Below are 13095 nucleotides of genomic sequence, written 5' to 3'. Positions count from 1 at the left end.
GTGAGGCTTGGATGGCTATGTATTTCTCCCTTAGGATGGCCTTTGCTGTAACCCTTAGGTTTTGGACCAAAGTGTCTTCATTTTCATTGGTTTCCATAAATTGTTTCAGTTCTTTTTGATCACCTGGTTGATCTAAGCATTCTTTTTTTTTTTTTTAAGTTTTATTGATTTATTTGACAGACAGAGTAGGCAGAGAGGTAGGCAGAGAGAGAGAGAGAGAGAGAAAGAGAGAGAGAGAGAGAGGATGAAGCAGGCTCCCTGCAGAGCAGAGATCCTGATGTGGGGCTAAATCTCAGGACCCTGAGGTCATGACCTGAGCCAAAGGCAGAGGCTTTAACCCACTGAGCCACCCAGGCGCCCTTGATCCAAGCATCTTAAGCAAGGTGGTCTTTAGCTTCCAAGTGTTTGAGTTCCTTCAGAACTTTTCCTTGTGATTGAGCTCCAGTTTCAAAGCATTTTGATCTGAGAATATGCAGGTAGTTATCTCAGACTTTTGGTATTGGTTGAGTCCTGATTTGTGACCCAGTATGTGGTTTATTCTTGAGAAGGTTCCATGTGCACTTGAGAAGAATGAGTATTCTGTTGTTTTAGGGTGGAACGTTCTGTATATATCTATGAGGTCCTTCTGGTAGAATGTGTCATTCAATGCTCTAGTTTCTTATTGATTTTCTGCTTTGATGATCTGACTATATCTGAGAGAGATGTGTTAAGATCTCCTGCTATTAATGTATTCATATCAATATGACTCTTTATCTTGATTAATAGTTTTCTTATGTAATTGGCTGCTCCCATATTGGGGGCATAGATATTTACAATTGTTAGATCATTCTGGTCGATATTCCCTTTAAGAATTATGTAGTGACCTTCTGTATCTCTGACTACAGTCTTTAGTTTAAAATCTAATTTATCTGATATGAGAATTGCTACCCCGGCCTCTTTTGAGACCCATTGGCATGAAAGATGCTTCTCCATCCCTTCACTTTCAGTGGGTGTACCTTTAGGTTCAAAATAGGTCTCTTGTAGACAAAATATGGATGGGTCCTGTCGTTTTATCCAATATGCAACCCTGTGCCATTTTATGGGCACATTTAGGCCATTCACATTGAGAGTGATTATCGATAGATAAGTTTTTATTGACATTGTGTTACCTTTGAAGTCTTTCTTTCTGTAGATTGTCTCTATATTTCTGTTCAATGCTATTCCTAATACTTTTCCTCTTTTATAGAACCCCCCTTAATAATTCCTGCAGTGCCAGCTTAGTGGTTGCATAGTCTTTTAAGCCTTGCCGGTCTTGGAAACTCTTTATCTCTCCATCCATTTTGAATGTCAGTCTTGATGGATAAAGTTTTCTTGGCTGCATGTTCTTCTCATTTAGTGCCCTGAATATATCTTGCCAGCCCTTTCTGGCTTGCCAGGTCTCTGTGGACAGGTCTGATGTTATTCTGATGGGCTTTCCTCTTTAAGTAGGGAGCCTCTTTGTCCTAGCAGCTTTCAAGAGATTATACCTACAATTATGATTCCTCAATTTGACTATCAGGTGTCGTGATTTTTTTTTTTTGGAATCTGTAATCTTGGTTGAAGTCAATTCAGCCTCTAGTACATGAACGCTCATTCCATTCATGAGATTGGGAAAATTTTCATGAAGAACTTGTTCCACTATATCTTCTAGACTTCTTTCTTTCTCCCCCCACTTCAGGAATTCCAATAATTCTGACATTGGAACTTTTCATGGCATCATTTATTTCCCTGATTCTGTTGTCGTGGTTTCTAAGTTATTTGTTCCAGACTTCCTCCTGATCCTTTCTCTCTATCTGTCCTCCAGATCACTAATTCTATCTTCTGTCTTAGTTACCCTAGCTTTGAGAGAATTTAGATTAGATTGGAATTCATTGAGAGTATTGTGAACCTGGTAGATTTTAGCTCTTTCTTAACATTGTGAGCATCTTCTCTGGTTGCTTCCAGCTTGGCCCTAATCAATTCCGTTTGGTTATCCATGGCTTTCTCCAACCTAGCTATTGCCTGAACAATTGTTAGCCTGAATTCTCTTTTCGACATATTGTCTATGTTGATAGCCATTAGCTCTGTTGCAGAAGGTCCATCCTCTGTTTTTTTCTTCTTTTGGGCATTCCTCCTCCTAGTCATTTTGGTGAGAGATGACTGAACGAATGTAGATGGATGTATCGACCATGATGCAGTCAAGGTGCACCCTGGAACCCTTCTGATCAATCAGGATTCCCCACCCAAATGCGAGAAAATTAAAAGAAAAAGAAAAAAGAGAGAGAAAAAGAGAGACAGGAAAGAAAGGGAAGTTGAAAGAGAAGGTTCAGCCCAAATGGGCCCCAAGGTAAGATTTATGAAGTAGACAAACAAAAACAAAAAAAGACTGATAAAAGTATATGACAAGAGAAAAATATATATATATGCAAATAAAGGAAGAACCTCATCAAAAAGAACCCCAAGTGTTAGATTTATATACTCTCAGAACAAACAGAAACATTGGTGGAAGAAAAATATGGAAGAGTGGTTATAAATTCTCAGTGTGGATGAGGAAGGTTGTTTTGATTCTTCCTGGATATATCTTGATATCTTTGTTAAAGGACTCAACTTTCCGAAGATAAAGGGGGATTAAAAATTGGTTTACCTATAGGGGTAGTATTGATTGGGGAAAAGGGATTACTTTGAAGTTTGACTTTATATGAATATTAGAAAATAAAAATAAAAAAGGAATAAACTAGACCAAACTAAACTAAAATTAAAAAAGAAAGAAACTCAAAAAATAGAAATGCAAAAGAAAAACACAGGTCTATTTATCAAAAGTTCAGGTTAGAAGGTTATTATGGAATTTGATGTACTGGACAGCTCACTGTGATGGTAAATAGGTTAAAAATTATCTATATATATAAAAAATGAGCCAGAATAGTGGGAACAAATTAAAAATAAAAGTTGTCCTATGAAGTAGTGGTGGTGGTTCTCTTTTAGTCTTCTTTTTTTTTTTTTTTTTTTCCTTTCCTGGTTGGTTTTCTGGGGGAGGGGCCTTCCACGTGGGTTCAGTCAATGATGTTGCCTGAGTTAAGTCCTCCAGTCCCCCTCAATGGGGTGGGCTCTGAGGAAACCGATTTTTTTCAGGCTTTTGTTCTCTGGAGGTTTTTATGTTTGTTTACTTTTTTTTTTCCCTCTCACCTTGACTGCTTTTGATGGTTTTTGTAGGTTTAGAGGAAAGCAAACTGCACCCTGACCTCCCTTTCAGAGAGAAGGCTCAGTCTGGCTACAGAGCCCATATAAATTTCCCCTTGGCCACTGGCAGAGCAGGTTCTGAGTTGCGGTCCCTGGGGATGCAGGATCTTCTGCTTGTACCCAAAACCAGGGCAGGGGCGGCTGTCTGGGCAGCCCCAGACTGCCAGAGAGGTTCCAAGCAGGGATCGCGCCCTGAGATTTTCCCGCTGGCCTGGGCTGGGAGCGCATGGCTTGTGAGCACCTCTTTCAGGGGAGGCTGTGAGTCGCGCACGTTTTGGGCTCTGAGAATGGGGCGCAGGTCCAAAAGCACCAGGCTGGGCCTTCACACACCTCTCTCAGGTGAGAGTTTGGGGCGCACGCATCTTAGGCTCTGAAACAATGGCGCGGGTCAAAGAATGCCAGCTGAGCCTTTGTGTACCTCTCTCAGGGGAAGATGAAGGGTGCGTGCATCTCAGGTTCTATAGCAGGACTCTCGCATTCTGCCATCTGGCGTGGCTCCCATCCCCTCACAGGAGCCGGACCCCAAGCAATCTCAGGTGCACTGGCGGCTCAGGGGCCAAGACATGGTTTCTCCGCCGCACTCTCTCTGGCTCAGGGCCAGGGGAGGCTGTCCTGGGTCCAGGAACTTAAGCCCCTGTCCCTAGCTGCCCCTATTCCCATAATTCCCCCTCACACCCTCCTCCCCGCCTGTGATCCTTTGCTCTTTTGGAGTGCTTTCAACCAGTCTCCAAGTTAATGCTGGTCCCTGGATGCAGGGCACTCTTGCTCCTATTAGGGGTATTACTTTCCAACCAGTCGCCTCTGGTGGCTCCCTCCCCCTTTTGCTTATCTTCAGATATCAGTCCATCGTCCCCACTCCGCTTTACCTGCCCACTGGAGTCTTCTGCCCCTGTAGAGATCCAGACGTGTATAATTCTGATCTCAGGCTGATTTCATGGGTGATCGGAGTTCTTTGGTAGGTAATCAGCTCACTTTAGGGTACAGATTTAAAAGGTGCCTCCTCCTCCTTCCCTGCCATTTTGTCCCCTCCTAACTGAAGCTTTTATCCAATAATACTCATATCTGCTTCTGCATTCAGAAGGAATGGAAACTCCCCATTTACCATACCACTTCCCTATTTAAACTACTATTGTATTCTCTGCTTCTAAGAATTTGATTATTTTAGATGCCCCATATAAATGGAATCATACATTATTTGTCATTCTGTGACTGGCTAATTTTCCTTTAGCATACTGTTCTTTAGGTTCATTCATGTTGTCACAAATGTCAGGATTTCACTCTTTTTGAAGTCCAAATAGTGTTCCATTTTGAGTCTATACCACATTTTCTTTCTTTCTTTCTTTCTTTTTTTAAGATTCTATTTATTTATTTGACAGACAGAGATCACAAGTAGGCAGAGCAGCAGGCCATAGAGAGGTAAACCAGCTCCCTGCTGAGCAGAGAGCCCGATGCGGGGCTTGACCCCAGGACCCTGAGACCATGACCCAAGCAAAGGCAGAGGCTCAACCCACTGAGCCACCCAGGTGCCCCATGCCACATTTTCTTTATCCGTTCATCTGTCAGGGAGAAGCTATGGTCTTTCTACATCTTGGCTATTCTACATCTTCTACATATTGGCTTTCTACATCTTGGCTATTATGAATAGTGCTGCAAAGAGTATGGGAGTGCAGATATCTCTGGGATATCTCTGGGATATCTGGGAGGCCAGAAATGTTGACCTCAATTCTTTTGGATAAACACCCAGGATTTGGAAGTCTGAATCATATGGGAGTTATATTTTTAATTTTTTTCCTAACTGCTGCACCATTTTACATTTCCATCAACAATGCTTAAAGGTTTCAATTTCTCCATAACCTCATTAAAACTTATATTTTGCTTTTAAAATAATAGCCATATAGATCCACAGAGGACTTTGAAGAGGCAAAATGATCTTTAGAAAAAAGAACAAAGCTAAAATCATCACACTTCCTGATTCTGAACTATATTTCAAAGCTACAATAATTAAAATGGTATGGTACTGGCATAAAGACAGGCACATAGATCAACAGAACAGAATAGAGAGCCCAGAAATAAATCTACACATACACAGTCAACTGATTTTTGACAATGGTGGTAAGAACACATATGGGGAAAGAATGATTTCTTTAATGTTGGATGGATTCTCACAACAGTTTCTGCCTTCAGGATATATCTATCTATCTATCTACCTATATCCTGAATATATATATTCAGTTTGTTTCCTGAGATTAATGGTATATATTTATATATATATTTATTAATAATAATAAAAAAGAAATAGCCCCAAACTAGAACCTACCTAAGTGTTCTTCAAAGAAGGAAGGATTAAAAAAGCTATGATATTTTATTACTATGGAATACTATTTAGCAATAAGGAGTGGAATATAGATATGCACACCACAACAGCTTTAAAAAATCTCAAGGAAAATGCTGAGTAGAAAAAAAAGTTAATCTTAACTTTGGTTTGCAATCCTGCAAACATGCTAATCTCACTTATTAGTTGTAGATTCAAAAGAAAATTCATTGGTATTTTCTACATAGTAATATCTGCATATAAAGACCATTTTACTTCTTCTTTACAGACCGATGGATTTTAATGTATCAAAATATAAGTCATTAGTTAAAATGGTTTAAGATTCCACTTTGACTTACTGGTTATTTTATTTTATTTACTTTAAATTATTTTTATTAACATATAATGTTATTTGCCTCAGGGGTACAGGTGTGTGAATCATCAGGCATACACATTTCACCATAGCACGTACTCTCCCCAAAATCCATAACCCAACCACCCTCTCCCTAACCCCCAAACCTCCCAGCAACCTTCAGTTTGTTTTGTGAGATAAAGAGTCTCTTATGGTTTGTCTCCCTCCTGATCCATCTTGTTTCATTTTTTCCTTCCCTAATGCACACAGCCCCCCACCCTGCCTCTCAAATTCCTCATATCAGAGAGGTCATATGATAATTATTTTTCTCTGATTGACTTATCTTCCTCAGCATAAAACCCCCTAGTTCCATCTTATTGGTCATTTTAAAGAAAAGTTACTTAAGAGAGAGAAAAAAAAAAAATAAGGACAGTCAGATCTTCCTCTGTTCCCCCAAAAGCAGGCATTAAATCTCCCCATGTGAAATGTACCCTCCCTGTAGCAGGGATAAAGAGACACCATTGTCACCAGAGGTGGGAAATTTAGAGTAGAGAAGACTGTATACTTTTTACTAATTTAGCACCACAGGTCCAAACTCTGTTTAGAATCCCTTATTAAATAAACTCTGAAAGTTAAGTTTTCCTTGTCTTGTGAATTCCTCACAGATTTTATTGTTTTTCTTTCTAAAAGTTATAAAAACTGCCTGTCTTGGTCATTTCTTTGGTTCTCAATTTCCTTATTGGGCTTCCACGTGTGTGGAATAAAACTTTGTGAGTTTTTTTTTTTTTCCCTCCTGCTAATCTACCTCATCTATTTAATCTTAAATTAAATATTTAATTTTTAGTTCATTTGAAAGACCTTGAAAGTTGAGAAGAGTTTTTCCTTCTCTCCACAACTAATCTTTAGGAAACTACTATCTGTTGAGTTTTGGTATAGTGTCAGAGGATATCCATAATTAATTATATGAAAGTCACTAAAATACTCCTCTGTTTCCCAACTACATATCTGTGTGAAGCTGTATTTTCTTCATATTTTTCAACCAAAAAAAACCACATCACAACAGATTGAATGCAGAAGCAGATATGAGAGACCAACTATATTCCACTAATACAGACATTAAAAGTATTTTTAAAACAGTGCTATTCTTATAACCAATTCTTTTGTTTAGGAAAATATAGTTGTTTATATGTGAATTTGCCATGGATTTATATTTGGTATTTTTAATGAATTAACAAATATTTGAATATTTAACACATAAATGTAATTAAACTCAAATCTGATTAAAATTATTATTTATTTATTATATTATTATATTACGAGCTGGGAAATTCTCTAATCTGTGAGAGTATTTTTTCATCACCTAAATCTATGATTTTAATGAGTGGCTGCCTTATTATTTTTTTTTTTCCTCTTCAGCAATTCATTCTATCTTATATAGATCCTCCATTCTTATGTCATCAAAGAAAATTCTTTTGTGAAACAGCAAATGTTGGTTGGATTCAACAAAAGCTCCAGGATTCAAATTCTAAATTGTATTTTATAAGAAGTAATCATTATTATGCACAATGAAACTAAAGGTTTTTAGAAAATGATGCAGATGTTCCAAGAGATCATACCCTCATATCTGTCATGTGTTTTTTTGAAAAAAAAATCATGAATATCAAGAATTCCAACTCACCTGATTGATTCTCTAATACAGATTGAGAATCAGATTTTAAAAGAGTGACAATTATGAGGAAGAGCCATGTTCAAAGTCAGGAGGCCCCTGTCACGGGGAAGCAGAACAGCTGGGTTAACACACAAGCCCTGTGAAAATCCTAACAGGATTGGGCAGCCATGATACTATGTCAGGCAAAGACTCAGGACTGGAGACCCCACTTCATCTGGCAGTTTGAATGACACAGGCACTGAGCTTTCACGGAGCGAGGTTCAGAATTCCCCTCAAATCCACACCATCTTCTGGTGAAGGTACAGACTATTCAATGTCCCAGCAGACATCAAATAAACTCCTACCATTTGACAGACACCTGGTTCTACAGAGATGTGGGGTGCCTGGAGTGGGGGTGTTGAACATATAGTAGAAAAGAGACAGGAGGAGAAGGGAAACAGGAGGGGCAACCTGGTGGGGAGTCAAGGACATTACAAAGGCAGACACAGGAAGCTAGCTGGAAAACAGATTGGCATAAACTCCTGGAGAAGAGGCTCTATTGAGTCAGACACAGGAGAAAACAGCCCACAGTCTCTCTGAACAGTCCTCATCTAAAATAGGTACTATCTTCTTTTCCCTTCAGCACACATGGAAATGGAGGTGCTCCTTCACGTGACCGTGAAGAAACCAAGATATATCCATGAAGAGAATCAAATGTGCATTCTTTTATCTGCACAGGTGGGATTGCAACCGCATATGCACCTACAATCCCTAACCTGTGTACAGTTTATCCCTTAAATTCCTCATCAGAAAGCAGTACTCTGCCCTCTATTGTTGGCTGGGAGAATAGCATTGTATTACTGAAGAGAGGAGCAGATGGAAGAGCAGCTCACACCTACCCCATAACCTTATTTAACCCTCGGTGGTGGGGTTTGTATAGAATGTCATTAAAAACAAACAAACAAACAAACAAACAAAAAGCCCTTAAATGTACCCTCCTCTTTTCCTTGTGAGCAGCTTGCCTGGAAATCGCTGTAGGGCTTCGAGAAGATTCTGGAAAACATATTTTCTCTAGCTCATCAACATCTTGGACAGCTTTGCCTTTTTTTAAACACGTGAAAGAAGTGTTATAAATAAATGCAATTCCAATCTATGATGTAGAATATGTTTAAAATATAGAGACATTTATTGGTGCCTGATTGGCTCACCTGGTTAGAATATGACCCTTGAATTCAGCTCAATTCATGATCTCAGGGTCGTGGGATCAAGCCCTGTGTGGGTCTCTGTGCTAAGCCTGGAGACTGCTTAAGATTCTCTCTTTCCCTCTGCCCCTGCCACCACTGTATTCTTAATTAATTAAATAAATATAGAGTCATTCAAAGAATAAAATAATCAATATCTTTTATTCTCCATCCCACTATAGTCACTGATTAAGTTTTGCTGTATTTTATGCCAGATTTTTAAAAATTTATACATATCTCCACACATTTTTAACAAAGATGTTGTGTCATATGCCAAATTTTAAATGATCTTGAAATTTTCTGAGCATTTTTCCATATGACTAAATATTATTTTATGATCGTGATGTATTTCATGACAGATATAAAATGCTTTGTTCCATTAGTTTTCCTTTGGGATAATTTATGTTGTTTTCCTCCTAACTTTGCTATTATAGATAATGTTGAAGTGATGATACTTATAAATAAATCATTGTGTGTCTGAATGCATATTTCCCAGTGGAATGCAGAAAGCATGCAGGAGTGTAAAGATTTTTACTTTCTGCCCCTTATAGCAGTGTGTCACCAACCATGTCTCCAGTCACAGTCTGCCTCTACAATTGTGACTGCCTATAGAGTTATTGCTGACATTACCCATCATGCCAACAAGCAGCAATCTGAAATCCCCTGAACATGCACAAACCTTGCATATCCAAGTGACATCATTCTCTCCTCCCAGTCTGATGATTACTCAACAACTTGCAAAGCTTTGCTGGATAATTTTTGTCTTATAGTCTCTAAATTTCTCTGGAGTTATTTCCAGACATATCTGAAGTGCTTGCAAGTCCTACAGGTATGAGGCAGGTGATGGGTAACACACCTGTCACCTGTTGCTGCCTCACATCTGCCTGCTGTTATTTTATAAGTTTTAGAGTTCATTCCCCAGTAACCACTGCAGGCCCTGTGGAAATCCTGTTGATCTCTCAGCTTCCAGACTTTTTGTTGGTCACCAGCAAAGTCAAGAAGACATGACTATCTTCTTGAAGGAGAGAGCAGATAGTGGGAATCTGAAGGACTGAGCTCTAAATATGGCTTAGAAATATTTCTGGGTGGTCTTGAATTATCTTACCTTTTCTGGGAAAGGATATCATTTTTAGATGGAAGCTGAATAGGATTGCTAGTGTTTTAAAGTGTCCTTTCAACCTAATGTTTTGCCTGGTGATGACCTGTTCATCACCTTAATTTCATGCTGTCTTATCTGCATTAAACAGTCTTCCTTCTGAAACCTACCCAACTTTTCTTTTTCTTCTTTGATGTATTTATTTTGATGTTCTCTTTGGAGAGGTACCTTGTATATGTGGGGAAGGAGGCTGGGGAAAGAGGGAGGCACAAGTGAGCAGGGAGAGGTGTGTGCGTGCTTTGGCGTCAATGCATATTTCCATGAGTGTTTATTTACATGAAAAGGGGTGAAGATCAGCCCCTTAGGCTCCTAGGCAGGCACTGTGGATTTTACACTCCTTTGTACTGCTATAGCATAGGGGACTCAGTGAAAGATAAACACAGACTAGTGTGATCAAATCATCATGTATGTGTGTGTGGGTGTCATGTGATTTGTGGTGTTAGTGTGTGGAGAAGTCTGTGAGTGCGTGTGTGTGTATGCGTGTGTGTGTGTATCTGTGGCTATGAGTGATTCAGGGTTTGGCTCCATGTGTTGGGCCACCAGCAAGGGAAGATGCAGGAATAATCATATTGGAATTTTTACAAGCGCTATTTCTTTGGGATAAAAAATAATAAAGAAATAAACCAAACAGAAAAAGGGCAACTTGGGGTCCAGGATTGAGTCAGAGATGTTTGAGACAGGTACCATCTATACTCAGATAAGACTCAATCAGGTGCAAAAGAAACCCTGCTCTAGCTAAGGCTGCCCAAAGTAACAGGCTCTGGGTGTCCTTGACCCATTGCCAGCGCCAAACCCCCCACCACACACACACACACATGCACCCATGCTCTCAGTGCCTGTGCCAGGCCCTTTACTGCTTCCTGATGAGAGAACAATGAAAAAGTTGAGTCAGCCAATGACAAGCACAGCCAGCTATGGAGTTAAAAGTGATTTAATGGGGACAGGGCAGAAAAGATCCACTTGATCCCCAGGCCTCTCTTTGGGTAAGCCCTAAGCAGTTAAAAGAGTAGCTCGCCAGTGAGACTCTTAGCTTCATTCAGAGGCTCAGAGCACTGCAGAGCAATGGGAGGGAAATCTTTGTAGAGGATGTGAAGAGGGAGGGTATGACTCAGGGTGACAGCATGCTAATTGTAAGTAAGACACAGAAGCAGAATGGGAGAGGGGATTCAGCATTCGGTGTTTGGCTCCCCAGGGCTTGCTTGACTGTGGACTCCATTACTTCTGCTTGGTCTTCTGCTGAGCTGGTGCTGGCGTGACCGTTGAGGGACATGGCTCAGGAACATTGGGATGGCAGGGTTCAGGAACTTTGGGATGGCATGGCTCTGAAGCTTTGGGGTGGCAGGGCTCTGGAGCCTTGGGGTGGCAGGGCTCTGGAACCTTGGTGTGGCAGGGCTCTGGAGCCTTGGTGTGGCTGGGCTCTGGAACCTTGGTGTGGCATGGCTCCTTGGTTTTGGGGGCACATGGTTCCTGGGGTGGAGGCTGGCAGGGCTGTTTCACCTGCTGCTGCTGAGGCTGGGGGGGAGGGGTACAGGGCTGCTTCTGCTGGTGGGAACTCATGCTTCACAGGAGGCTGGACCTACACAAAGAACAGATAATATGACCAGGGATTATCTAGGATGGAAGGCAGTTCAATGCCAAATGTTTCTTTACAGCCACTCACCTCCTCTGGCTGACCACCCCTACACACACTTGAAAAGTAAAATATGCTTTGATAATTTCTGGGCCCGTTCAGGAGGAGGAATTAAAGTCAATTTGTTCAGCTCCATTTCAGAGGGGCTTATTCCCCAGCAACCTTTCTTCCCCAGGCATGTCATAGCCCTCATTGACAAGTACCCAGGACCATACTGAGGTCTTTTGGAAAATGACGTTATAGAAACAACAAGTCTACCCACCCCCAGGACCGTGCAGCCCACCTATGGCTTACAAAAATGCCTCTGTGAATCTCAGCTCCTGTGATCTCACTCTGCCTTTGCTTATACTGTCTGCTCTGAAGTACTCTCCTTCCCATTTCTGCTTATTCAAATATGCCTCCATTGTAGCTCACATCTTGCATGATCAGCAGGAGATACTGGACATGGTTCCCCCAAATAGTCCTTGCCTATCTCTCTGTTCCCATATCAATCACTATCTGCTTTGCATTTCATCTGTGTATGAGCATGCATTATCTTCCCTGATAGGCTGTGAGCTTGCAGAATGAGATCCATAACGGTCTGATTTACCTAAAATACCTAACACGGTGCCTGAAACATAACAAGTGCATAGTAGCAACCCATCTCATGAATTAACATTTTTATTAAATGTCATAAACAGAGAAAATAGTGGTGTTGTTGAAAGTGCCCAGGCCTGAGAGTCCTAGTCACAACCCTGCCACTAACTCACTGTTGGTACTTGTATAAACCTGTCCCCACCCTGGTCCCCAGTCCCACAGCTGTTCATTAAAGTGGCAGACTTACCTGCCACTAACTCCCCTCACACCCAAACTGTGCTTTAATCTAAAATGCCCAGTGTTGTGTCTCTAATTAATATCCTCATCAGCCCTCTTACACATGTTTTCCTTTGTCCAGTTTCTAATAATGAAAAAAGCAAACATGAATTTCAAATTGGTTCCAATCAGAGACTTACCTGTACACCGAGAATGGGGTGTCTGGTTGCTCTGGTCTTATGTGAAGTCAGCGGGCAGCTGGCTTTTTATAGGATGAATGAGCCCTGCCTCAAGGAAACAGAATCACCCCAGGCCCCCTCTGTTTTCATTCCTTACCCATCAAACATGAGTCACCTTACTCCCCTCAATTACCAGTTGGATCAGCTTTTATGATGAAAACCACCCACTTGATATTTTTTGGCACTGGCTGTGTGACGATGATGTCACCAATGTCTAATTTCTAGTGCCACCCTCCCCCTTAGACTAGGCATAGGGCTTGTGTTGGGGGAGGTGTGAGCCACAGGTTTCCTGAAGGGATTAATGAGTTAAACTTGGAGGAATATCTGAGTCCTTTTTCCACCTGGCTATCTTCTTGCTCTCTCTTCTCTTGAGGGTATTGTTACTCTTGTTTTGTAGGTTAAAATACATTTCGGCACATTAACAAGTAGGAGAGGTGTATAGAGGACCCGAGATGGACAACAGTTGTCTGCCTATAAAGGTAGATGTTAGAG

At 40.8% G+C, this 13095-nt stretch overlaps 1 protein-coding gene across 1 annotated transcript; it reads right to left on the bottom strand.

Moving 5' to 3' along the window:
* Positions 1-11157: 11157 nt before the first annotated feature.
* On the bottom strand, positions 11158-11499 carry LOC132000784 (cornifin-A). The gene is made up of 2 exons (XM_059374560.1): positions 11368-11499; positions 11158-11295 (listed from the first exon to the last, which is right to left on the bottom strand). The coding sequence occupies exons 1-2, from the start codon at positions 11497-11499 to the stop codon at positions 11158-11160; spliced, it is 270 nt and encodes an 89-aa protein (XP_059230543.1).
* Positions 11500-13095: the final 1596 nt, after the last annotated feature.

The sequence above is a fragment of the Mustela nigripes genome, chromosome 14, assembly GCF_022355385.1.
Source record: "Mustela nigripes isolate SB6536 chromosome 14, MUSNIG.SB6536, whole genome shotgun sequence".
Lineage (NCBI taxonomy): Eukaryota > Metazoa > Chordata > Mammalia > Carnivora > Mustelidae > Mustela > Mustela nigripes.
Note: the sequence above shows the minus strand (reverse complement) of the source record. Positions and strands in the feature narration are given on the sequence as shown.